Below are 26,765 nucleotides of genomic sequence, written 5' to 3' on the forward strand. Positions count from 1 at the left end.
ATATTAATTTCTCCATTATATATCAATAGCCGTTCCATGCAAATGCATCCCCAATGCAGTCATTTTTTGGAAAAACAGTTTTATTGGGCGCGTCCAATAGGGCAATCTCGTTGGCCGATATTTTTAGATCTAAAAGAATGTACTAATCAGATGCGAGCGCTCTCTGAGAGTTGTGTCGTTAGTTGCACTCATTGTAAACTCGGCTTAAGAAGACTAGAGGCGAAGAATGAACTCTCTACTCTCTATCTGTCTTTTTGCGTCCGACGGTTAATGGCTAAGTGACAGAGGAGAATTTCTCCTATAGAGGTCCACTGTGAACATATTCGACATCACGCGAGAGCAAACCGTCGGGATACGTGCCAGAAAATGCAAGTAATCGGGTCGTCGCGTTAAGAAAAGTGAGTGTCCGTTCGTTCCGCGTGATAGACGCGGAGCTTCCGACCAAAAAAAAAGAGAAAAGTATTATTTTCGGATCGCCTCGAGCCGAGTGAGGCGTACGTTAGATTTCAGCGATTGATTTTTCGTGTCGCTTCGCGAATATCGTGCTATTTTGTTTCGTCCATTCGGATACGAGTTTTAAGGAACGATATCCGTGAGCAGCGCGTTTACACAGTCAAGATAAACTGACGTATCCAAATTTCATTATTTACGTAGTAATTGAAATTCTGTGACGGCAAGAAAAAGCTGGTAGCATCGATGCTAGCAGGAGAAAGAAAAAAAAAACGGAAGGAATCTGGTGCGCGACGTTAGAAACAGCGAGAAGGGAAGGGCGGGAGAGGGAGGGAGGGATTCGAGGGAACGAGTGAGCGAACGAACGAATGAGCGAGTGAATGAATGAAAGAAAGAACGAGAACGAGCGAGTGGAAACGGAGAAGAAATGCCGTTAATCTTCGTTTTGACAAAATGGAGCGAAGAGAGCTTGACACGGGCGAGTGGGCAAGTGTTTGCGCACCCGCGCTTTATACCTATCACAGACTCCTCGCGAACGGGCAATTTAAGAAAGAAAAAAAAAAAAATATCCGATCGCGACAGGGGATTACGTCGTAGCGTTACCCGGGTGACGCCCCCTTGAGAACGGTGATGTCGCGCCCGTTCGGGTTCACACGCGATCGTTTTCGTCCGCCGCGATCTTTCGAAGTCTTCCGCGCAAGAGCTTCGATTTATGCAGTACTGTGTGGCGTCATCCGATCGCTTCGACCGTCGCGTTAAACAAGTGACAATGTATACACCCCTCTAATAAAGGGACGGACAGCCATCATCGCGTCGCGAGTGATCACAAATCGGCTGGCGATGTGCCCTGCCTTCTGCCTTCTGCCGCAGTCATGAAGGCGATACCTGCGAAGATGATACTCATTCACGTAGCACAAGCCGAATCCGCTTGACCATGGATTCACCCGGTCGGCTATACTAAATAGATGTGTTACATCCGTCATCGCCATGGGTGCCGACGCAGCGCCGCGACGTCCGCCGTGTTATTCGGACCGTGTACGTGGAAACGAACCCGCGATTCGGTACGCGACGTCGCAATCGCGATCGGGAACATTGCGACGTTTGACGCTCGCGGTTCGTGACTTCCCGAGGTCGTCGTCGTCGCCGCCGCCGCCGGAGGCGATTTCGCGTGCAAGCGTGCACGCGAGCGCGCTACTCGTCCGTCCATCCGTTCGACCAACCGTCCGACCGACCGTCTAACCGTTCGATTATTTAGAGTTCCTCGCGCGGAACTCTGGCCGCGATTTGACTCGCGTGCGGAACATCCGCGGCACGCATGGATCTCATGGACACACGCGGTGAGTGACACCGATGGTAAGGCATCGCATACCGGCGATGCGCGCTTCGCAACGAAGATCTATTACGCACATATATTTGTGGACTGTCGCAAAACAAATCGGATTTACGTGAGAAAACAAAATCCCCCCTAAAAATGCACTTTAAAGAATGCTTACTTTAACGTCTCTCAACTTACATGACGTTTGTATCAGATTTGTGACATATAGAATTTTTCACTTAGGCCAGTCGATTTTAAGGACGAATGCTTCTGATACATCCAATGGTCTTTCGGCACATTTGCGGAAATTTGGAATTGTTCCTAGATGCAATATGAAGGATTAATATCAATCCCCACGTTATTGCATTAAGGTGCTTAGATTCGACGGGATCACTTTGTGCTTTGTCTTGCCTTTTCACATCTTGTAAGGTAAATTACGTTTCAATTTATAATTTAACAATATTCTTTTTAATTTTCTATTTAATAGCATTTTTTATTCAATATATATTTCATGCTTTTCATTGTAATTGGGGCAATAATACGACGTAAAAGTAATTAATATTTATTAAATGTTTAGAAATGTCATCCCGAGATTATGATAGAAGAAGAGGTGGAAGCAGCAGTAATTCGAGCAGATTGCGAATGGATACAAGTGTATCACAATCCAGACCACACGGTGAAAGTTCAAGTAAACGAAAAGAGATAGACAATGTAATGCGAAAGGCACGTGAGTCGCAATCCAGTTACTGGAATAAGAAGTTATTGGAAGCAGAGGAACGAGATCCAAATAGGTGGCGTCATAGCGGATACAAGGAGTTATACGTTGGAAGTGAGCCTAGCAGAGGACATCCTAAAAGTCCAAGAAGCCCGCGATCTCGCAGTCCCCATAGTCCACGACCACGCAGTCCTCGAATGAGAAGCCCACGATCACCGCGCGAACGTTCAGCTCGTGAACATAAAAATAAACCGACCGTTCGCAGCTCAAGCACAGGTAGTACGTGTTCCGATAGATCATGTTCCGTTTGCTCCCCAAGAGAACGACGACGTGTCGCGCCTCCATCTCGTTCACGTTCGAGATCGATTAGTCCGATACGAACCAGGGTACATCCCAAAGAAGTAATTGCGTCCAGTTCGCGAGCCTTACAGCCACGCACGAGACCCCGATCGCCGCCTTTACCGCGACCACGTACTCCACCGCCGGCACCGCAGCCTCCGTTGCGTCATCAAAAAGATTATAAGAATATCAAAGAGAAAGAAGCGAAAATCCGTCGTAAAGAGAAACATCGCAGCAGACTACCAGAGGATCCACGAATCCCAGATGCAATCTCATTGGTAAAATAACTATTTCTTATCGTACTTAAATTCTTCCCGCTTTTCCTTTTTTATGAAAATACTTTTAATCAAGCCTCAAGAAATTTTTTAACAACTGTTCCGTACGTGAACAAAAATATAAAATTATTCCTAGTTTTTTAGGTATATGTATAACACATGCGTAATATTTCAAATTAAAATTTATACATGTTAATAATACTTATGTTGAAATTATCTAGATACGTAAACCAGTAAAAGTAGAAAAAACACATACGAGTCATGGAACATCTCAAATAATTCGACCACCGCCAGAATCTTCGCCTAGCGACGATAGCGACAGTTCCTCGACTACATCCCACATTGGACCGCCAAAAATGACATTGTCCGAACGGTACTGATGCACAACTTACAGAAATTTGGCAATATTTAAATGTTTATATTTCTGTTTTTCTATTAACAAGTAACGATGATTTTCTATTTTCAGATTTGGTAAAATGGCCCAATGGAGCGTGGACCGTAGAGACATGGAAAATATGCGCATTACAAAAGATGGCGAAAATGCGATGAAAGTTGTAATAGAAGGCGAAGAGAGAATTGCGCGTTTGGGTTATGATTCGCCTCCTCCTGGGCATTATCCCGAATCGCTTTTGGCGCAAGGACCGAGAGGTTTTGAGTGCTGGGATGATGTGCGCGTTCGATATGATTATTACAAGGCTAGAGGATACTTACGCGATCTCACTCTCGATGATTATATCAAATGGGAAGAATGGTGGTATAAGTATCAGGAATGGCTCGAAGCTGAACGTTTCTATGAACAGTGGGCCTCATCAAATCGTCCGTCTGGTGGTAGTCGTAAAAGACGAGGACGACGCAATAACGCTACTCATTAAGATGTACACAAATTTTTGACACAGTTTACGTTCAACTTACTGACAAAATATGCAGTGATACCTGTACTTTAGAGTATACAAAAAATATGTATGTATGTGTAAGCTATGTATCGTAATAAAAAAGATGATCGTGCAAAAGAAATCGCACGATTTGAAAAATATAATCAAACATTTCTGGATAACTTATCGCTTCATGTTTTACTATGACTAGTATTTGCTTCAAATATACATATAATATCCTACGTTCTTGCAGCTGTGCTTTGAATTAAAAAATTTTTTTCGGGTAAATTCCGAGGCAACGTTTATTCTCTACATTACTGTGAATATTGGCCGTTAAAAAGTGCGTCGAATTATATTAATTGCTGAGCTTTAGAATATATTACAGAGAGCCTTTATAAATTCTAAAAAATACTCGTTTTAATTAAATGTTGCTTTTATTATATGGCATTATTTGTTCTAAGTATAATTTTAAAATGATCTGCTAAATTCGTCCCACCAATCAAATTATATAAATTTAGCCCTACCCTACTTTAACTAAGCAATTTGATTGGTGGTGTCCATTTTACATGAAAGAGAAATGAACAAATCACTGCGAGAATACGATAGAAACTAGACCACAGCGTCCGGTGTACATGAAAAGACATCTTTAAAATTCAGTGCGATGACGAGTAATTTTTCGTTACTGTTTATTCTGTGACAAAATTGTGACAATTCGGGTCGACAATTTAGCTCGGGGTGTGTTAAGCGATTTAAGTAAGATTAAATTAATATTTACAAAAACAATGTAAAAGACAATGCTGTAAGGTTTTCTTAAAAGTACCATTAATCTTATTATCCTTTTGAAAAGAATTGGTTAAGAATAAGAAACTGTTTCGTTTTGTACCTTGTTCGCTAATGTTATTAATTTATAACAGAAGTGTCTTCGTTATGGTCATTTTGAGATTAAATGATTGTATTTCTACTTTGCTTGTTTCTGTTTATAGTATATACAGCTACGGCTGCAGTGATATCTCAGCATTTAAAATTTAACCTCAAAGCGTAAAATATTCGATACGTTTTTATAATTGTTACTAATTTTTTGTTTTATCTGTTTTTATGTAAAGTTATATATTGCCAAACAATTAAAATGGCAGAAGCAATGATGGATAATTCTGGGAGACTCGTAAAGATGGAGGTAGATTATAGCAGTACTTGTGACACAAAGATTCCTGAATGTAAGAAGCTTGCTTCTGAAGGAAAGTTACACGACGCCTTGGATCAATTACTAGCTTTAGAAAAACTCACTAGAACCGTTAAGTATATACATTCTTATTGTAAATTAATAAATATTTATGTATATATTAATTTTATAAAAGAATAATATTATAATTGTGAATTATTAATATTATTTACTTGAAAAACTGCAGTTTAAAATAAATTCTTTTTTAATATTTTATTTTTTTCAAACAACTATATACTGAAGAAATTTATTCTTAAGTTTTTTTGTTTAGAGTGCCGACATGGTTTCAACATCTAGACTTCTTGTAGCCATAGTTGAAATTTGCTTGGAAGCAAAAAATTGGTCAGCACTTAATGAACACATCATTTTATTGTCAAAAAGACGCTCTCAACTTAAACAGGCAGTTACAAAAATGGTTCAAGAATGCTGCACTTATATAGATAAAATGCCTAATAAAGAAACAATGGTAAAACTCATAGAAACCCTTCGTTCGGTTACTGAAGGAAAGGTAAATATATTTTTTTACTAATAATTTACAAGTATAGCATAAGACTTTTCAATCAAAAACAGAAAGACAGTATTTAATATATTTTACAAGTTTGTTCTATTTAACTTGATTCATAATTAATGTGTTAAAACATTGCATAAATAATTTTTTTTTTTCTTTTTTTTTAATTTAGTTTTGAAAATTGTATGTTTACTTTGTATTTTTTTTAATAACTTATTTTCTCGGTACTTTTTAAATAATTTTATAAAAAGTTAATAAACAGCAACTTTTTCTACATTTTATTAATTAATTTATGCTAATGATAAAATTCTTTTGTACGATTTTATATTAAATGTCTTTTTTTTTTTTTTTTATAAAGATATATGTGGAAGTAGAAAGAGCTAGACTCACTCATCGCTTAGCCAAAATAAAAGAAGCAGAAGGTGATATTAATGGTGCTGCAACTGTAATGCTTGAATTACAGGTATTTATTATTTACAATGATAATAAGAATATTTTAATGAAACTTAAATACATTATACAAATTTAGAAAGATTACAGTATTAAATAATATATTGCATAGGTGGAAACGTATGGCAGTATGTCACGCCGGGAAAAGGCTTCTCTTATCTTAGAACAGATGAGACTTTGTTTGGCGAAAAAAGATTTTATGAGAACTCAAATTATAGCGAAAAAAATTAATGTCAAATTCTTTAGTGACGAGAATGATGAAGAAACTCAGGCATTAAAATTAAAATATTACGAGTATGTATGTTATATTTTATACTTTACAACTTATTATGTAAAGATTTTAACAAATCATATTTTATATCTAGTTTAATGATGGAACTAGCACGTCATGAAGGTTGGCATTTGGAGTTGTGTCGACATAATCGAGCAGTATTGGAAACTCCAACAATTCGAGACGATTCAGAGAAAAGACATATTGCACTTTCTCGAGCAGTTCTCTATCTTGTACTTGCACCACACGAGCCCGAGCAAGCTGATCTAACTCACAGATTACTTGCTGATAAACTCCTTGATGAGATACCAATTTACAAGTAACAATTGCAATTTTTTATTTTAGAATATTTAAAACGTCTATTATTTTAAAGTAAAAATAAATTAAAACAATTTGCAGGGAATTGTTGCGCTTATTTGTGAATCCCGAGCTGATAAAATGGTCAGGATTATGTGAAATTTATGAAAGAGATCTTAGATCAACTGAAGTCTTTTCATCTTCAACTGAAGAAGGATGCAAACGATGGACTGATTTGCGAAATCGTGTTGTAGAACATGTAAGTTTAGTACAAATAAGGGGTATCTTATGAAATTAAGGACACAGTTTTTAATATATCAAAGATTATGACATTATCCTCATTATGGAATGCCAAATCTAAAAAGTAGAATAATATGATATATATAAAATACATAATTATAAGCCGTTATTAGTTTTAGTAGATAACGTTAATTTTGTGCCCATCAGTAAACTGGATTTTTATTTTGTTTAGAATATAAGGATTATGGCGAAATATTACACCAAGATTACATTAACTCGCATGGCTGAGTTATTAGATCTTCCACTTGAAGAAACAGAAGCATGCCTTTGCAATTTGGTAGAGACTGGAATAATCAATGCACGTACGGATCGTCCTGCTGGTGTAGTCCGTTTTACTGGAACACAAGAACCGGCTGCTCTTTTAGACACATGGGCTGCATCACTATCAAAATTAATGGGTCTTGTGAATCACACCACACATTTAATTCATCAGGAAGAAATGTTGGCTGTTGCACAATCTTAAAATTGGTATATTACGTTTATACATATCGTAGTTTTACGTACATTAAACGTTTTAATTTAATTTTTGTTTTACTTATTATTTATATATTATTATTAATTATATTAATAATATATTTTTACTTACAGATTTATTACCAATAAACTTGAATTACGATTTTGGACTGTAAAAACGCTGTTTATATTGTCTTGTGTTTGTTATCTAATTCACACACAGCTATTTGTATTTAACTAATATTAAAAATATAGTTTATTCGATATGAAAATTCTTCACTTAAGAATAAGACTATAATCATTGGAAATAATTTTTTGTATTCATCATTAACTTTAACGTAATACAATAAAGATAGAAAATTTATATATAAAATAGCTTATTAGTTTTAGTCATCATTTTCCAGCTTGAATATTTAAATATAAAACTACCTATCTGTGTTTAGTTTTCAATTAAAATTTTAATCCGACAAGTTTGCGGCGAAAGAGAGGGAGGAGATAAATATATCCATGAAGTAAACTTTATGAGATGTGAATAGACTAACGTTTTGCTGAACGCGGCTATTGTAATTCGTTTGACATCAAATGGCGTTTGCTATTAAAGAACCAATCAACGTCACCAGTTACTCAGTTACCAATGGGTGCGTCTAGAAACGCAACCACTCAGTGAGCGCTTAGTGAGCTCTCGCGTCTGATTGTTAGATATTTTTAGATCTTAAAGAATGTTCCAATCAGATGTAAGAGCTCACTGAGCGGTTGCCCTCCTGAATGCATCCAATCCAAGCATCGCATAACTCTAAACTCTGAATTCAAGAATTGTCGGTTTGTCGCTAATACCACAACTGACTTCAACGTTCACGCACGAGTACTGTATACGATCCAAACAAGTGTACGAAATTGAATGTCAACTTTGTGTTTTATACTAATTTTTTCCATGTTAATTTATCTGTTAACGTGCTCGGTTTATGCACAATTCACTTGCATTTTTTTTTAAACATTCAGTGATTATTTAAATGAACTAACAAGGTATGTGTCTGGGCGACTTTTGGTAAACGTCTCGTTTTAAATTCAACACAATTATATATTTATAAAATATAACTATATATATTTTTAATTATAATAGAGATGGAGAATACATTGGATTCAATCCGTCCATCGGATAATGGAGAAGAAATGTCATATTTGTTTGGTAGAGATCCAAGCATTTTGGCATATAATCAAAGACCTTTTCCTTCAAAAGACACAAAAAAAAATTTGCTTTCATTGTATGAGATAGAGGAAGACAATTCTGGAAATACCAATATATCTGATCATTCAGAATCTCATACCTTACAGACTGTCAAAGTATATCTTAGAGTTAAACCATTTCCAAAGAAACTTAAGTTAACAGAAGAGCAACAAAAAGCATACCAAATTATGAATGCTACAACATTACTCACAAAGCTACCAATATTGGATAACAGTACAAATTCTAAGCAATTTAAAAGTAATGAAACTGTTTGCCGAAAATTTACTTTTTCTCAAACATTTGGACCAGAAACAACTCAATTGGAATTATTTGAGCAAGTTGTACAACAGCAAATGATTGATTTCATAGGTGGACAAAGCTGTACTATCATGACATATGGTAAAAAATAAGAATCTATAATATAAAGAATTAATATAGAAAATTTGTAATATGTTATACAATAAACTATTCATAGTCTATTAATCTTTTTTTAAAAGCTATTCTAAATGTTAAATTAAATATGCTTATAAAGTACAACCAATAAGTATTGCAACATTTTTGGGAAATAATATTTTGGATCTAATATTTTTTATGTTAAAAATGTTGGGTTTTTTCTTATTATATTTTTACAACATTGCGCTTTTTTATTTATTTATTAAGTCAGGATTATTATAAAAAAATTTATAAAATATTTAGAAATTTATATACATCAAAAGTTTAATAGTAATAATTTGTTGTAGGTACAACAAATTCTGGAAAATCTTATACTTTGCAAGGGACTGCTACTTCACCTGGACTTGTACCACGTGCATTAGAATTTGTGTTTAATAATATTACAACAAGGCCAAATCCATTTTATAAACCTTTGCATTGTACTAATGTAGCCTGTCTAAATGCACTTGAACGTGCACAGGAACTTGAAGCAAAAACTAAATTACTAACATTTAGTTCAGTGGATAAACTTCATTACACAAATACTTACAAACAAATGCAAAAATTATTACAAGAGGAATCAATTCGTCCAAGTCAATGCTATGATGCTCATTATTCAGTTTGGGTCTCTTTTGCAGAAATCTATAATGAAATTATATACGATTTATTGTCAAATGAATGTCAGAAAAAAAGAATACCATTAAAATTGGGAACAGATTCCAGTGGCAGAGCATTTATCAGAGGTTTAAAAACTATTTATGTTAATTCAGCTGCAGAAGCTTACCAGGTTTTGATGATAGGACAGTATAATTTAAAAGTAGCTGCAACTGCATTAAATGCAAAAAGTTCAAGATCTCATTGTATATTTACAATTACATTGTTAAAATATTATACAGAAAATTTACCAGATGCAGTGGAAATGAGCACGTATGTATTTTTCCTTTTTTTTTTTTTTTTTAATATTTTAATATTTATGTACGAGATATTTTTTCTTATTTTTGTTCTTCTCAAAAAGATATTCAATACGTTTTATGTGAATAATTATGAAAAAAGCTAGAATTTATCAAATTAATTTTCTTATGTAATTAGAATTCTAATATTTTAATATTTTTACAGATTCTCTTTTTGCGATCTGGCGGGCTCTGAACGTTTAAAGAAGACATTAAATATTGGGGATCGATTAAAAGAAGCTCAAAATATTAATACTAGTTTACTGGTATTAGGTAGATGCTTGAAATCTATTCATGAAGGACAATTATCAAGAATAAAAACAGATACTGTGGGACCGTTTAGAGAATCAAAATTAACCAGATTGTTTCAAAGAGCTCTATCAGGAAAGGAGCATTTAGCTTTAATAGTTAATGTAAATCCTTTGCCAAATCTTTATATAGAGACTCAGAATGTTCTAAATTTTGCTGCTATTGCTAAAAAAATTATTATAGAAAGAAAGAAGCAAATACGGAAAACGTCGAAGACAAGGTTTTCGCAAATAGTCACGCAAAGTGCACAAACAACGACCAACTGGGACACTGTGGAATTAGAAAGTGTGGATTTGCAATCTGCAAACAGCATCAAAGAAGACGATTCAGACGATTCGGAATACATTACTTCAGAAGAATATATAGATCTTACAAATGAAAATAAAAGATTGAAAAAGGAGATAACCGCTTTGAAAAATTCAGCTTTACTTCGAGATTTTCAAAGTCGACAAGAAATGTCCGATAAATACCTTGCGATGATAGCCGAGCTTGAAACTAATTGGAAACAGCGTATAAATGACGTTGAAATCGAACACGAAGACACCCTTGAATGGACTGTGAAACAACTTGAAGAATTTTATAAAAGAAAATTAAATCAATTGGCTAAAAAAAGAAAATGCAGCAATTGCAGCGATTTCGACGAAAATGTCGATAATTTCTTAAACATTGAAGAAGTAATTAAAGAAAATACAGAATTAAGAGAGAAAAATAATGCTTTGAAAAAAACATTAACTGAATTAAAAGTAACAAATGAAACTTTGATTGTGGAAAAGAACAAAATTTCTTTCGAATTGGGATTGGCAAAAGAGGATTTAAAAGTTACGAGAAAGCTTCTAGAAAGTGCCGAAAAAGATGCCTGCCTAACTGAAGATGGTCAAACTTTGAAAGAGGAGATAAAATTGCAATTATTTGCTAAAAACGAACAAGTCAAGAAATTGAAAGAAGTACTTAACGAAGCGAAAGAAGAATATATTGCAAGTATTTCTGAATTAAAAAAGAAAGAATTTTGCATCAATGAACAAACAAAAAATTTAATAGCAAACCAAGAGACAATTGAAGATTTAGAATTAGATCTCGAAAACGTTAAGATGTGTTTGACTGAAAAAACAAGAATAGGAGACTTTTTACAAGAAAAACTAGATCACAGTGAAAATAAAATTCTGCAAATGCAAGATGAAATTAATAAATTAAAGAATGAAAAATTAGCATTAATTAAATCTTATGAAAGTAAAGAAATTGCAAAACCATGTAATGATATCGAATATCAAGAGATTATTATAAAAAAAGAATGTATTACCGATGGAATATCCGAAGATTTAAATTTGACCAAGGAAAATATAGAAGAGGAAACAAAAAATGTAGACACATTTATTAATGACCAGAATTCTGCAGCAGAAACACTTTCTAAACAGGTATTAGAGGATACAGGCTGTGAAATGAATATAATAAATAATAAGACTAATAATGATCAAAGCAAAATGAAAGAGAACCCTCACTCTCCTGCAACAATAATTACGTCGGAAGATATTCAAACCAGTAACAAACTTTTTTTAATTAAAGAAGAAGCTGTTCAAACTGACGAGATTGTGAATGATAGCGCACAGTTACAATTGAATACATTGAATATGCAACTTAACGACATTCAAGAACAATACAAACAGAAATGTTTGCAAGTCAAGAAATTAACTGAAGAACTAAACGATGTGAACGACAGACTGCAAACTTTAAAGAAAGAAAATGACTCAAACAAAACTATCATAGATGAATATAAAAATTCTGTGGAGGTACTTAAAAAAGAACTGCTATTGGCTAAGGAAGAAAAACAAGAGGTAGAAGAAACTTTATTGAGCTCTAACGCAACTTTTAAACAGAAGATTGCTGATTACGAATGTAAAATTAATAGATTGGAAAATAATATCTCTGCTTTAAAACACGATACCGAACAGTGTTTAGAAGAAAAAGGGGAAGTTGTTCAGAAGGAGTTAAATAGCGATATATTCAAGTGTAAACCAGAAGCAGAAACAGATGTGCACAAAGATAATGTAATTTCAGTAAAAAAAGAAAATGACGATACAAATAAAATAAGTGTAAATCTAGACGAATATGAAGCAAAGATATCACAATTAGAAGATGGTTTGAAAATTATTGAGAGATTAAAATGTGACATCGAACAATTAAACAAAAACTTAGAAACGTGTCAAATGGAAAAAGACTGTATACAAAAAGCACTTGATGAAAACAATAAGAAATTGTTTGAATGTGAGAGTCAGTTAGAGGAAATAACTCTCAAAGACCAGGAAAAGGATACGGAAATTGCAGCTTTACAAAAAGAATTGAAACGCATGATACATAAGAGCGAAAGTGCTGAAAAGAATGACGATTTGATGGAGGCAGAATTAAAACGTACTATAACCGAATTAACACAGAAGAAAGAAACGCTTTTCCAAAAGGAGCAATATATAAAAGAATTAACAATACGTTTAGAAAATTCTGAGAGAAACGCCAAGATATTTAATTTACTTGAACAAAATTCGAAAGAACGACAAGTTGAAAATGAACGATTGCGAAATATAAATGACGACTTGAGAGCTAGCCTGTCGCAGAAAGAACGCGAAATGGATGCATTTATGAAGAATCGAGACGAGACAGTGAACAAGTATGAAGTTTTGGTCAAAAACCAACAGGAAGAGTTAGACATGCAGAAAAGGGAAGTAAAGAGATACCAGGAATTATTCCGACGGCAAGCTACACCAACGCCAAGCAAAGATGAGTATAAAAAGTTACAAAATCATATTGAAATACTTCAAGACCGATTGCAAAAATATGAAGTTAATACAAAAGCCAAGAATGATTACGATAGTACGTCAGAAGACGAAGTTTTAGCTAAACGTCTAAAAGAAAAAGGTAGAGGAAAGAAAACCGGCTTAGCCAATAAACAGGAAAACATATCGGTTATCGAATTGTCTGGATCTGAATCGAAACGAAGCACAAAGAATGCTCTTTTACCACCACCGGAAAATTCAGTCGAGATAAGACGTACTCGTAGAAAGAAGCTGTTTCTTGACAATGAGTCGTTTGCAGAGGTTGAACCTATCGAGACATCTGTGCCAACTCGAAAATTGAGAAATCGAAAAAAATAAAATACATTAGATATACTGTAAATAATTAGTACATGTTTGAGGACAATTAATAGGGATAACAAAGTACAAACGAAAAAAGGAATACATTTGTATAGATTGGAAGCGAATACCTCCCGTTTTTTTTTTTTTTTTTTTTTTTTTTAAATATTGAACGACGATTAGATGAGTTTACTTTAATTGTAAAATTTTTATTAAAAATTGTTCTCTTTTAATCATACGTCATAATGTAATCGCATTTAATATTGCAATTTATATCAGGTACTCATTATGTTACAAGATTACTTAATATGTTAATAATTGTTTATACGTATTCCACTAGTATTAAAAAACTATATTATTTATCATACACATTTTCATTATTACTGTATAATTTAAATAGTAAAACCAATCAGGATATAGAAAACCTCCGCTCCGCTCTCCTTTAATTCTCGTCGCTGCTCCTCGCAAAGAAAACTAACAAGGCCTAAGTATGTTGCACTAAAAAAGTTCACATTCGGTGCGCACGAGTGCAAGTTACCGAGATTGCTTTCATTTTCCTTTTCTTTTTTACTAAAATTGTGAAACAAATATTGAATGTATCGGATACTAAAATTCTTATAAAAAAAATACCAGGTAAGTAACTCATTTATCTTATCCTTTATAAATATAATTTTATAATAAAGAGTAGTTATATAATTCTAACCTATATGAACTTTACATGGGCATTAATATTTTTATCTTTGTAATTTCTACATTATTATTACGTTATCAGTTTATGAAAACGTCTATGCTTATAATAAACATATTGTAATATATTAATTTTTATATTAAGAAAAAGAAAATCCATACTTTGTACTGAAACCTATTCTTTTTAGTTCTATTTTCTTAAAATATTTTACGAGATGAGTTGCATTTACATTTTGAAAGCTTTGAAGGAAAAATATAAAAAACAGATAGTTGAAAGAAAAAAGACTGTCATTATACAGGATCAAACATACTTATACCATTCACAGAATGATGCAATATGTTGATGTATTTAAACTTTGTTGTCAATTATATATTTTCCGAAGTTTATTTTCTTATTTATATTTAAATTTTCTTTTGTAACTTTTAGAATGTATAGAAAATATTTTATTATTAGTAAATTAAGAATTGTTTAATGAGAGAGCTATTGTGTCAGTTATTTGTATTGTTCTGCAGTGTATGATCCTGTATATGGCAATTGGCAGATTCTACGGTATTACGCGACACTCTAGCTGCTGTTTAAGCAGCTTTTACACAACTGCTATGACTTCCTTGCTGATTCCTCCAGCATCTGTTCGTGGAATGACATGCTTGGATCGTGATGCATTTACAACAACTGTGACTGTCCCAACATTAAAATTACATGGCATTGCTATCTCAAAAAATATACACGTGTTGAAAAAATATTTGTTAAAGATGTGCAATTTGAAATCAGTTGAAAAGATAAATGACGGAGTTATCATTTATCTAAATCCCGATATTGTCACAAAATTGGAAGATATTACTGAGCATGATAAAAAATTATTAACAGACCAGTATGAATATTTTAATACAAATATTGAAATAAAGTATGACAATTGGCGTCGTGATGTTATACTAAAATCAATTCTTCCGGAAGATGTTGAAGTTCCTACAGCATATAGTTTAATAGGACATATTGTACAGTTGAACTTACGTGATGTGCATTTGCCATACAAATATATTATTGGTCAAGTTTTTCTTGATAAAACCACAAGTGCACGAACAGTAGTAAATAAAGTAAATACAATTGATACGACTTTCCGATATTTTGCTATGGAAATTTTGGCTGGTGAAAAGAACACGGTAACAATTGCAAAAGAACATGGTTGTACATACCAATTTGATTTTGCACAAGTTTATTGGAACCCACGACTATCCACCGAGCATTCACGAATGATAACATTTATGACTCAAGGCGATGTTCTATATGACGTATTTGCAGGAGTGGGACCTTTTGCAATTCCTGCCGCACGTAAAAGAATTCAAGTGTTTGCCAATGATTTAAATCCTGAATCTTATAAATGGCTTAAAAAAAACGCTACTCTTAACAAGTTAAAAAATAATTTTAAAGCTTTCAACATGGACGGTAGAGATTTTTTGAAAACAGTTGTTAAAGATAATATTTTGACTAGACGGGATAAAAATTTAGCTGGTTCTGAACATATAATAATGAATTTACCCGCAACAGCTATTGAATTTTTGGACATATTACCCGATTGGTTTACACAAGAAGAACTAAAAACAGTTTGTTTAAAGCCACCGACATTTCATGTATATTGTTTTGTAAAAATAAATAAAGGAGATGATGTTTGCATGCATGGAAAGTTAGTGATTGAGCAAAAACTTGGCTATACATTGTCTGTTGGTTCTATCGTCAGTATAAATGATATTAGAGACGTTTCACCGAATAAACAAATGGTTCGAGTATCATTTTTATTGGAGCAAAAAATATTTAAAGGGGAGGAGCCAGCAATGAAGAAATTAAAAAACAGTGATATTAATGATCCATAACAGTTGATGTATCAAAGGATTTTTCGTTAAAGGATTCATAGAAACAAGTTTTGAATTAACGTATAAAATTATTTTTCGAATATTATTGCAGACATCTGTCAAATTATGTGCATTTCTTAATTTATTAAGAAAGATTATCAAAATGCAAAAAAAATTAATAAATACATAGGAAATCTATCTAAATAAATTAAGAAATTATATCTAATGTAGCTCCAACACAAACTGATATGATAATTTTAATAATGAAGCAAATAGAACTTTGAAAAAGAAAAGAAGATGAATTAAACTTAATTTCAGAGAAAATACGATATTTATGCAATAACGAATTCTTTTTGTTATTAACACGCATATGCTTATTTTATAATTTTTAGAATAAATATTGCACAGAATTATATAATACTTATATTTTCTTCTTTCACCTTTTCCTAAACTAACCAGTGACTTCAATATTTACACGTTGTTACTTTTTTCTTTAAAGTTCATGCTAGATAAGGTAGAGGTATACAAGTCGAAGGTGATGAATTCACCTGAATTGATAATAGCACATATTTTAGAAAAAACAAGCAAAGTAATAGAAAGGTGAAGTTCTTTACAAAAGAACTTTGGAAGGATTTAAAGAAACGGAGTCAAAAGAGAAAACTCTGCGTTATTTACCGATACAAAGAGTTATGAATTTAAAACAGAAATTTAGTACTATTCAAATGAATGTTGTATTGGAGAATAGCAAAAGTGAAGCAGATATTAAATGTGCCTTAGATATATTGAACGAATGTTATGAAAGGTATGTTTAAAAAAAGAAAAAAATATATATACATATATATGTAGATAAAATATTTGTTTTAAAATCCTAAATTCATATTTCAAATTTGGTTATTTCACCTGGAAACACTCTATATAATATATCTAAAAGTGCACATGATTTTTTTACAGGTATAATCCAAATGAAATTTTTATCAGTTTTAATGGCGGGAAAGATTGTACTGTGGTTTTACATTTAGCTGCTACCGTTGCAAAAATGCGCAATATTTCACCTTTACTATGCTTGTATGTAACTGACGATTGCTCTTTCCCGGAGGTAAGAGCTCTATTAATAATACAAATGTATGTTACACGTATAGTTATTAATTTTTTTTTTTTTTTTTTTTTTTTTACTCCAACAGGTAGAATTCTTCGTGGAATCAGCTAGACATTATTACGGGTTAGATATAATTCGTGTGAAAAAACCGATCCAATCAGCATTATTTACATTATTAGAAAAGAAACGTGATTTGAAAGCAGTTCTCATGGGCACAAGGAAAGGTGATCCAGGTTCCGAAAATTTGCAAGTGTTTACCCCCACTGATTCAGATTGGCCACAGTTGATGCGTGTAAATCCTATCTTACACTGGTCATACAGTCAAGTTTGGAAATTTTTATTAAAGCACAATATTCCTTATTGCTCACTCTACGATCAAGGATACACAAGTATCGGTAATAGAAATACTACAATACGAAATCCCTTGCTAAGAAACCCTGAAAACCCTTCAACTTATTTACCAGCATACCTTTTAACCGATAAATCTGCTGAAAGAGATGGCAGAGAGCATGATAAAAATAATGTATGACTTTTTATAATTTGATATAACTTATGATTAATGAGTTAATATAGTTAATTAAATGTATATCGTTCATTATATATTAATTAACTGATAATAATATTTCTACACAATTTCAAAATAAAATGACTTATCTTTCGTAAAATTTATCGAATTATTTTAATTCAAGAATTTCTCTAAAAAACTTGCCTTCGCAATAACCCATTTTCATACGGATTCTACTAATAATATATATAGTTTGGTTTAACTGATGTAATAGAAGCATATATAAGGTTATCAGTAAATTGAGGATTATCTTTGACTGATCTTCGTTGGAAGCCATTTAAGCTTGGATTTGAATGGATTAAGATTCCACGACTTTGAATCACTGCAACGCATATAAAGTTTCAACAATATAGAGAAATGAAGTAAAGCTAAGAGTTGGTGAATCAACATGTTCAACGATAGTATTCATTGGGAAGCAAGAATTTTATCAGCAGGACCACCGCGATTATTGGGATGGAATGTCCCAGCAGAAGATTTGGTTTATATACCAGAGCACTGGCTAACGTATCCCGAACCTAATCCTTCTCTTCACTATCTGCTGGCCATTTTATACATCCTGTTCACCTTTGTAGCGTTACTTGGAAATGGATTAGTTATTTGGATATTTTGTTCGTAAGTTTTTTTACCATACACTAATTAATAAGCAAAATTTTTTAACATTAGTGATAAGTAATTAATCGAATCGATCTCGGGCTAACAATGAAATAATAGACAAGGGTCCGAGAGTGTATTTTCAGGGTCAAGTAAGAGCTCTCTCCACTTTTTCCGTTATTACCAGCTTCATTTTCATCCCTACGTTAAATAAAATATAGTGTTAAAAATTAATCAAATTATTTCTGGTTGTGATTATACTAATATCAAAATATGTTTACATCTGCAGAGCCAAATCACTAAGAACACCTTCGAATTTATTCGTGGTAAATCTGGCATTTTGCGATTTCTTCATGATGCTCAAGACACCTATATTCATATACAATTCCTTCAATACTGGATTTGCTACTGGTCCTTTGGGATGTCAAATCTTTGCATTTATTGGATCGCTTAGTGGAATCGGAGCTGCTATTACAAATGCTGCCATTGCATACGATAGATACAGGTATTGCAAAACCTTTATTAAATAAATTTAAAAAATTTATTAATATACACATTAAAACTAATAAAGAATTAAAAATAACTGGTTAAAGTTAAAAATTAAATAATTTTAAAATAACTTCGTTAAATTAAAAGTTATTAACTTTTGATTAATTCAATTAGCACCCAAATTTGTATTATGCGATAATTATTTGCTTTTGATATCATCAATCTACGATGATTGAATAGTGAATAAAAATCGTAAAAACATTATATACAGATTACATTATGTATAAATGATAGATTTAATGCGTTACATACACTTCAATTAAGTTTTACATATTAATTATTAGTTAATAACGTAATGTTAATGATATAATTAATGATACCATTATATACTTACGTAATGTTATCAAATTAGTACTATAGCACGACCACTCGATGGGAAGTTATCTCGCGGCCAAGTCATACTTTTTATTGTGCTCATCTGGACGTATACAATTCCTTGGGGCTTGATGCCATTAATGCATGTCTGGGGTCGCTTTGTGCCTGAAGGTTTTTTGACAAGCTGTACTTTCGATTACTTGACAGATACGCCTGAAACGCAATATTTTGTGGCTACAATATTCACATTTTCCTACTGCATACCCATGATGCTTATAATATATTATTATAGTCAAATTGTCAGTCATGTTGTTAATCATGAGAAAGCTCTTCGTGAACAAGCAAAGAAGATGAATGTCGAAAGTTTAAGAAGCAATACTAATACAAATGCTCAATCTGCGGAAATACGTATAGCTAAGGTATTTTCTATATAATATAAGGTATTTTCTACATACTTTATAATTCATAATTTCCTTTCTTTTTTCTTTTTTATAGGCTGCAATAACAATCTGCTTTCTCTTTGTTCTTTCGTGGACTCCATACGGTGTTCTGGCAATGATTGGCGCTTTTGGAAATAAGGCACTGTTAACTCCTGGTATCACGATGATACCGGCATGCACATGTAAATTTGTGGCTTGTTTGGATCCATATGTATATGCCATAAGTCATCCAAAATATAGGTAAAAAATAGAAACCTAAATAAATGTACAATATCTAAAGTTAGATAAATTACAAATTTTAATATTGAACTCTTATAAACATTATTTCTATATAGATTAGAATTGCAGAAACGATTACCGTGGTTAGAATTACAAGAGAAGCCTCCTGCAGACACGCAGAGTTCGACAACTGAAGTAGTGAATGCGTCATCATCTTAAATTCTATTAAATTAATGTTAAATTTTTTATTTTATTTTATTTTGTCTTAAAGAATAACAATAGTTCTGTAAAATATGATCAATTATTATAATCATTATTATTATTTGTACATACACATCGCAGTATGTTGATCGGGTAGTCTATTTATGATATATGTAGAGAAAAGTAAATTGTAATTCGCAAATATGACTGATGAAATTTAATAAACGCAATATTTGTTCCATCTTCTTTCGTTGAAAATATGAATGTTTGATAAAACATGAAGACATCGCGCGTAAATGTAAAGTTTTAGACTTGAAAATTAAAAATTATCAAGATTTATTTATTGTTATAGAAAAAATATCTCGATTTTAAAAAATTGTAGGATCTGAAAGTTTAATAAGAAAACTCGTCTACACGGCGCGAAAGTATCTAGCTGTTAAAAAGTGGATTTATAAACCGCATGATGGACAATAAAGAAAGGTAAATTAACAAATGAATTAAGATAAGAAGCTTGTAATTATTATATTAGTAATATAAATTAATACGTTTTTGTATTGATATTTATATTGTCTTTCAGCTTATTGAATAAATCATTAGAAGTTGCTGAAAATATTGCAAGCAAGAGTCCAGTTGTAATGCAAGATTAAAAAATAATTATGGTATATTTCAGAGTACATACCATTAGAGAACGATTAAATTATATCGTAAATGACCTTTTTTTACTTAATCCACCTAAAATGAATCAAAAGATGTTATTTGCTATAAGTATAAAAAATATAAAAAATATAGAAAATAGAGAAAAAATTTCTGTAATTTTTTAAATTATTGATTTTTGAATATTTTTCTTTTTTTTCACATCAATTTTAATCAATAAAAAATTTTTTTCTTTAAATCAAAAATCTTGCTTAAAATAAATGCCGTCCCATCTGCGCTTCTTAGACAATTCTGTTAATTTTGCAGCTTCCATTTCATCAATAATATTATATACATTGATATTTTTAGGAACTTTTACCTGTAAGTTTTAAATATTAAAGAAAAAGATCTCAAACGATAAATATAATTATATAACTCTTTGAGGTCTTTTTATATTACGTATACTTCTGTTAAAAAAGGTTTGTTAAACTGTTGCAGATGAAAAGACAAGTTTATATTTTTGAGAACAGCTATTTTATCTGCAACGCCCTATAGTAATAATGCACATAAGTTCAAAATTTTACTCACAATTAACAAATTAGTGTAATGCTCATAATTAATTTTCCCAGTTTCAGGGTTGCAGGCGACAGCCATCATATCGGCCACTTCTTCCTTTGTAAATGGTTCTCCCACTTCCATAATTGATTTTTCTAAATCTTCTTTCATGATGTATCCACGATTCTCAGGATCTAGTAATTGGAACGCTTTCAACAGCTCTTCTGGTTCTGCTGGTTTGAACCTAAGCACCAAGTAAGTTATAAACAAGTCATTATAATTAAATATATCTATAAGTCATTATAATTAAACATACTTGCGTTCATTAATCGCTTTGGTCATATATTCTACAAATCTATTTATTGGCACGCAATTATTTTCAACATCTTCTACTTCTACTTGTATTTCTTGCAACTCAGCTTCCGTGATGACACATCCTGTATCAAAATACATAAAAAAATTTAAGTATATGTATGCATAAAGAACAGGCACGTTTGTTCAAGAGTATTATAACTTTTAAATTAAACATTACCTAATGCTCTAATTATAGTTCCCAAATCTCTAACATCTACCTCTCCACTTCTTGCATTATCGAACACATCAAACGCTTCACAAAGTCTTCTTTCTAACAACGATGGTTCGAAGGGCACTGAAAATATAATATATAAAAATTATTTAATGTTGATTATAAAATTTATATGGAAATATATATTAAAACACTCACTGATGCTTCAGGATCTAACTAAGAAATATTTTTTAGAGAAATATGAGAAAGAAAGAAGTTTCACACAGCTCGGTTAATATGACGAAGTGTTTGATCAATAAGTAATATATGTATATGAAACTACAGTCTTAGATATGAGTTACAGTTCTTTTATATTGAAACAGTCAAATGTAATTATCTCCATATAAATTATGTATATTAATTCATTTTGCAAAAAATATATATAAAGCAAAATTTTATTTTACATATTAATAATAAAATCTTTAACTACTACATACATTTTTTAGTGTCTCTTCGTAAGGTTAATCGTCTTTCAATAATAGTTTTTCTGGCCATCGAGTGCCGTCCTTTTAATGGCAACATGATTGATGCATTTGGAAAGATATATTGTCACAGCAAATATTTTTATTTTATTTAATTGAATAGATAATTTTGTTCTTTGTGGAAAAAAAATTACCGTATATAAAAAGTTATTATTTTTTTCTAAATAACCATATATTTTATTTAATATTAAAATAAAATTAATTTAGGTTTAATCATTAATATAATATGATGTATGAATTAAACAATTGCAAAATGTGCTTTGATAATTTCAGGATGTTCGAATATTATCCATTATACGCGATAGTATAATCTTTAATTTCCTAATACGTATTGTATTATTTTTAAAGTATATTAACAATCGAACAAATAATATTTAATTTTCAATTACAATCAAACAATATTTTTTTTTTTTTTAAAGTTTAGTTACATTCGTTTTTTACATTACAAAAATTCTATATCAGACTAGAAATAAAATTGAGATTAAATTTGGTTTTAAACAATTAAAGCAAAGCTTTTATATTTTAGATATAAAAGTGATTTTTTTCTTGATCTCCTTTTTAATAAGTGAATGTGTCTTAGTTTCGCTCTCTTATTAATTACCAGTATAATATTTTTGCTATTACCTTTATCATCATCCTTTTCCGTATCTTATATATATATAATATTTAGATTATATTTAATCTTCTTTACATTTCAGATGATAGCAGCGATGAAAACTCTGAATTCTTCGTGTAAAAACAGTTTGATATTTGATATTAATCTATTATCACAATGAAATAATCAGGCAGCTGATGCTAAAGCGTTTCTCAAGAGTGTCCTCCTCCATGATGTATAGTAAACGTGTCGCGACCACTTGGACTATTACAGTTCGCCTTTATATTTCATTATCTGCGGACAATTGCATTTTAATTTTTCATATGATTGCTTAAAAGTCCACGAAACAATTTGATAAATTATACCAGTACATTTTTAACGTAAACGACTCTTGATCCTTTAACTGATGTCGCGAATGATGTAATGCATAACGGAATACGTACGATTTTTCTATCGCTTACATCCAATAGTACCTTTCCTCGACAATCGTCTTCAGCGGTCGTTATATATTTACGTGCACTTCGCATAATAATCTTCGGTAATTGTAGCCGATGGTATTGTTCTGCGCAAAAGCAGTACTTTGTCCGCTGCTTCTTCGAAGTCAATCAGCTCTCCTGAAAAGATTTTATAGCGTTAAACTAGTTCTGAGATCTCGTCTGATATCAGTACCCGAATATCAGTACGCAGTTAGGTGACTCACGAGTAATCGCTTTTAATTAGGAGAGGAGTTCGTCTTGTTTCCCATAAGAAACGTGATAGAATTACGAATCTACGTCGTTAGAACGGAGAGACAACCGGTGACTGAGACTGTAACGATTGTCGAAATCGAGTAATTAATCGGATAGCGTGGATAAAGACAAAGAAAGAGAGAAAAAAATGATACCTACGAGCACCATCGGTGGTCCAATGAAGTTCACTTTGCGACTGATCGGTATTTGTCCAGACTCTTCGTGTAGACTTTTGATGCGCGTCGTTTGGACGACGGTGATGGTCGTTTCGCAGTTCTTACAGTATTGGTATCTCTTCAGTCACGTCGGTTCCGATACTCTGCCAGATATCATGGACTCTATGAGCCTGTGCTTATCGAACAGCTTGTTATTTTTGAAGTTGAGCCTTCTCTGGCTGAACGGGCGGTAAGACTCGTTAGCGACGTTGTTAACTGAGGAATAAGAAACAAATATATGCGTTAATATTTTAATTTAAAATTAATTTAATTTTTTTTAATTCGAAATTAAACGTGTAGGGTGCAAAATAATTAATTTGCTCACAATCCAACGTTAAACGTGTTACATCTTGATGACATGTTTTATTTAAACAGAAAAATGAAGATCGAGGCTTTACCGTGTGGAACTTAATTTTTTGGAAACTTAATTATCGTTCTTAATTTATGTTTATTAATAATACGTGTATATACCGTGTTATTCAGTGTCATTTATAATATTCTTGAGATGATGACGGAAGACTGGAATCAGTGCGCGTCCATTCGATCAAAAATGCAGCCGATGATAAGCAAAGCAATTTTATCTCATCGATTTTCAAAATGCAGCATCGTTGCATATTCGATCGTGCTACTTTTATTTGCGACCGGTAATATAATCGCTCAAAAAAATGCAGCAAACTCTGGGCAAACTGTCGAAGAGAAGTCTTTTATTATCAAAATGAAGCTGCCGTCTGAATGCAATACGTCGCCGTTTTACGAAATTGTCATGATCATGCAATTTCTTCTACAATTAACCTCGGCGCTCGTAGCAGGAATGCTGAATGCTTTCATTGTGACGTTAGTAAGTTGATTTTAAATCGAAGAGCGTTACATTTTTCCCAAAAAAAAAAAAAAAAAAAAAAAGTTTTATTCAAAAAATTAATTTAATTTTAATGAAGCAATTTGAATGCCAGATATTTGAGTTAACAGATCCCATACGTATGTATATTAGCTAGATCGTTGGTAGATTTTAGCCCCCGGGAAAAATCGGGACCATCACTTTTAGATACTTCACATCGCCGGACAGATTGATATAGTATGCCACGAATTGTTGGAGATTTCTGTAGCCGATGATAAACACGACTCGCATATGGTCGCATTAAGATCTGTCGTGATTAGGCATCAAAGGATTGTTGCCTTCGCGGAAAATATCGAGAATGTGTTTTGTTACATGGCACTGATGCAATTTCTTTCCAACACGTTTGTCATTTGCTTCCTGGGGTTTGTGATTGTAAATGTGAGTAATCCGATACGCTCGTCTTTTTCAATAGAATCTTGTGATTTGTACGAAGAATCCGTCTCTGATCGTAGTCGCTTAATTCTCCGGACGCGGATGCCGTGATGATGAAAATCATACCTTATTATGCCGTTGTAAATTTAGAAGCGTTTATACTTTGCTTCAGTGGCGAATATCTCAGCTCTAAGGTAAGAAAACGACAAGAGAAGCTGCAAAAATTCGCTTGTTTGATCATAGGTTGTCAGATTTTTTTTCCGTTTATATATATAACGTAAAAATTAATCATAAAATTATGTTAATTACAAAATTATTGCATAAAAATATATGCAAATATTTTATTCAATATTAATATCTTATTCCTATCTTAGAGCAAGTGTATAAATCAAGCGGCATATAACTCATTTTGGTATAAATTAAAGCCTACGGAGAGTAAAATCATATTCTTATTAATAATGAGATCTCAAAAAGAATTGACAATGACAGCTGGAAAATTTGTAGATTTATCTCTCGAGAGTTTTACGAGCGTAAGAATTTAGGGATTTATATTTTCTTTTATGATAATTGTGATAAATATTATAAATTATTAAACAATAAAATTGATGTAACTTCTTTTACAGATTTTGAAGGCATCTGCGTCTTATGTATCGGTGTTACACGCGATGTATTAAAATTCAAAATCCAAACGTATAAAAATTTTGTGTAAATATAGATCGTTCTTGTCTAAATTAAATTATTGCGAACCAATAAATGTCTTGAATCCAATTGTAATGCAAAAAAAATTGTATAAATGAAGAATGTCCGACATTTTCTATGGGGAAAGTTCTCTTTGTCTTATGATTATAACTTTAGTAGCACATGACGATGCACAAGCTAATTCAAAATGCACCTTTTGCATTTTTAAAGGAAAAAAATTTGCGATTGAACATCTGGGCATATTCGATATACAGTATGAAACTTATTATTTATGATCTATTTTTTCTTTTTATCAAACCTAAAATCATAGTAGTGTACTTTCCTTCTCTTATAACATTCTACATTACGTGAAATGAATAATTTCGAAAGATCGACGATTACCGAATATATGTATATACGATGAGCATTGATAGCAATTTTTTTTTTTTTAATTCTTCTAAAATTATATTTCAGAATTCTAAAAGATTACTCAATATTACGGGGCAAATGAGATGAAAATAAGATGATGAGATATCCGCATCGTCATACAATTTAATCAGCTATCTATGTCAGCTAATTTTATTCGTTTTTTTTTTTATTTACACAAAATCACTTTTAACGCAATTTTTTATCCAAATTACATACATATAAAAAATGTCTCATTTTTTTACATTTTCTTATGCACTTTATTCACGATTATTCAGCATTATATTCTTATAGATGGAATTTATTCCTATTATTTCGTTCAGAAAATTTTTTTTATGATGACCACTTTGACGATCATCACTCTTATATTAGTGCACTGCAATTTTTCTATACTTTCTTGCATATTTAAAGTAAATCACTTACAATAACAATAATAGAAGGTTGTTCTGTTCCGGAAGTCGCCAAATAGTATTTCTGTTGGTTCTTTGCCCATCGAGGCTTGCAATCATTATTCGATCGTAGGAACTTTTATCTGCATTTTTAATCACGAAACGAAAATATACATCTGGCGTTCGCAATTGCTTGCCAGTCGTGAAAGTGGGGTCATATCT

At 32.1% G+C, this 26,765-nt stretch overlaps 7 protein-coding genes and 1 long non-coding RNA gene across 18 annotated transcripts; 6 read left to right on the top strand and 2 right to left on the bottom strand.

Annotated features, from left to right (window-relative positions):
• Nucleotides 1-244: 244 nt before the first annotated feature.
• On the top strand, nucleotides 245-4,135 carry LOC139107485 (uncharacterized). Of its 4 annotated transcripts, none has more exons than XM_070665124.1 (5): nucleotides 245-398; nucleotides 2,009-2,194; nucleotides 2,343-3,097; nucleotides 3,316-3,467; nucleotides 3,561-4,135. In XM_070665124.1, exons 3-5 carry the CDS (start codon nucleotides 2,345-2,347, stop codon nucleotides 3,964-3,966), a joined length of 1,311 nt encoding a protein of 436 aa, XP_070521225.1. In that variant the 5' UTR covers nucleotides 245-398; nucleotides 2,009-2,194; nucleotides 2,343-2,344; the 3' UTR covers nucleotides 3,967-4,135. The 4 variants fall into 4 exon arrangements, with proteins under 4 accessions (XP_070521225.1, XP_070521227.1, XP_070521224.1 ...); XM_070665126.1 differs by having other exon boundaries at nucleotides 263-368; XM_070665123.1 differs by lacking the exon at nucleotides 245-398 and adding an exon at nucleotides 774-1,895.
• A 456-nt stretch (nucleotides 4,136-4,591) lies between these two features.
• Rpn5 (regulatory particle non-ATPase 5) lies at nucleotides 4,592-7,837 on the top strand. 2 transcript variants are annotated; one of them, XM_070665120.1, is made up of 9 exons: nucleotides 4,592-4,719; nucleotides 5,070-5,257; nucleotides 5,457-5,693; nucleotides 6,052-6,156; nucleotides 6,256-6,437; nucleotides 6,509-6,733; nucleotides 6,814-6,970; nucleotides 7,184-7,479; nucleotides 7,600-7,837. In XM_070665120.1, exons 2-8 carry the CDS (start codon nucleotides 5,093-5,095, stop codon nucleotides 7,472-7,474), a joined length of 1,362 nt encoding a protein of 453 aa, XP_070521221.1. In that variant the 5' UTR covers nucleotides 4,592-4,719; nucleotides 5,070-5,092; the 3' UTR covers nucleotides 7,475-7,479; nucleotides 7,600-7,837. The 2 variants fall into 2 exon arrangements, with proteins under 2 accessions (XP_070521221.1, XP_070521222.1); XM_070665121.1 differs by having other exon boundaries at nucleotides 4,600-4,701.
• Nucleotides 7,838-7,926: 89 nt separating this feature from the next.
• Nucleotides 7,927-14,132, top strand: LOC139107474 (kinesin-like protein KIF20B). Its single transcript, XM_070665103.1, has 4 exons — nucleotides 7,927-8,487; nucleotides 8,585-9,088; nucleotides 9,430-10,048; nucleotides 10,238-14,132. Exons 2-4 carry the CDS (start codon nucleotides 8,587-8,589, stop codon nucleotides 13,518-13,520), a joined length of 4,404 nt encoding a protein of 1,467 aa, XP_070521204.1. The 5' UTR covers nucleotides 7,927-8,487; nucleotides 8,585-8,586; the 3' UTR covers nucleotides 13,521-14,132.
• An 18-nt stretch (nucleotides 14,133-14,150) lies between these two features.
• Nucleotides 14,151-17,795, top strand: LOC139107731 (tRNA (guanine(37)-N(1))-methyltransferase-like). Its single transcript, XM_070665544.1, has 4 exons — nucleotides 14,151-16,052; nucleotides 16,631-16,836; nucleotides 16,986-17,130; nucleotides 17,216-17,795. Exons 1-4 carry the CDS (start codon nucleotides 14,703-14,705, stop codon nucleotides 17,657-17,659), a joined length of 2,145 nt encoding a protein of 714 aa, XP_070521645.1. The 5' UTR covers nucleotides 14,151-14,702; the 3' UTR covers nucleotides 17,660-17,795.
• Nucleotides 17,796-18,083: 288 nt separating this feature from the next.
• Uvop (opsin, ultraviolet-sensitive) lies at nucleotides 18,084-20,251 on the top strand. The gene is made up of 5 exons (XM_070665134.1): nucleotides 18,084-18,307; nucleotides 18,576-18,791; nucleotides 19,188-19,569; nucleotides 19,646-19,830; nucleotides 19,926-20,251. The coding sequence occupies exons 1-5, from the start codon at nucleotides 18,084-18,086 to the stop codon at nucleotides 20,026-20,028; spliced, it is 1,110 nt and encodes a 369-aa protein (XP_070521235.1). The 3' UTR covers nucleotides 20,029-20,251.
• LOC139107496 (uncharacterized) lies at nucleotides 18,301-19,297 on the bottom strand. The gene is made up of 3 exons (XR_011546520.1): nucleotides 19,170-19,297; nucleotides 18,568-18,803; nucleotides 18,301-18,487 (listed from the first exon to the last, which is right to left on the bottom strand). It is a non-coding gene; the product is annotated as an uncharacterized lncRNA (long non-coding RNA).
• A 126-nt stretch (nucleotides 20,252-20,377) lies between the features above and the next one.
• LOC139107491 (dynein regulatory complex protein 8) lies at nucleotides 20,378-23,867 on the bottom strand. 7 transcript variants are annotated; one of them, XM_070665135.1, is made up of 9 exons: nucleotides 23,728-23,867; nucleotides 23,541-23,647; nucleotides 23,212-23,454; nucleotides 22,870-23,134; nucleotides 22,201-22,359; nucleotides 21,731-21,847; nucleotides 21,515-21,635; nucleotides 21,232-21,442; nucleotides 20,753-21,022 (listed from the first exon to the last, which is right to left on the bottom strand). In XM_070665135.1, exons 5-9 carry the CDS (start codon nucleotides 22,283-22,285, stop codon nucleotides 20,903-20,905), a joined length of 654 nt encoding a protein of 217 aa, XP_070521236.1. In that variant the 5' UTR covers nucleotides 22,286-22,359; nucleotides 22,870-23,134; nucleotides 23,212-23,454; nucleotides 23,541-23,647; nucleotides 23,728-23,867; the 3' UTR covers nucleotides 20,753-20,902. The 7 variants fall into 7 exon arrangements, with proteins under 7 accessions (XP_070521243.1, XP_070521236.1, XP_070521240.1 ...); XM_070665142.1 differs by lacking the exon at nucleotides 20,753-21,022 and adding an exon at nucleotides 20,378-20,742 and having other exon boundaries at nucleotides 22,201-23,134; XM_070665139.1 differs by having other exon boundaries at nucleotides 22,201-23,134; nucleotides 23,314-23,454.
• On the top strand, nucleotides 23,717-26,705 carry LOC139107493 (odorant receptor 13a-like). The gene is made up of 6 exons (XM_070665144.1): nucleotides 23,717-23,973; nucleotides 24,267-24,621; nucleotides 24,826-25,056; nucleotides 25,131-25,244; nucleotides 25,425-25,580; nucleotides 25,674-26,705. Exons 1-6 carry the CDS (start codon nucleotides 23,717-23,719, stop codon nucleotides 25,722-25,724), a joined length of 1,164 nt encoding a protein of 387 aa, XP_070521245.1. The 3' UTR covers nucleotides 25,725-26,705.
• The last annotated feature ends 60 nt before the right edge of the window (nucleotides 26,706-26,765 follow it).

This window comes from Cardiocondyla obscurior, linkage group LG13, assembly GCF_019399895.1.
Source record: "Cardiocondyla obscurior isolate alpha-2009 linkage group LG13, Cobs3.1, whole genome shotgun sequence".
NCBI lineage: Eukaryota > Metazoa > Arthropoda > Insecta > Hymenoptera > Formicidae > Cardiocondyla > Cardiocondyla obscurior.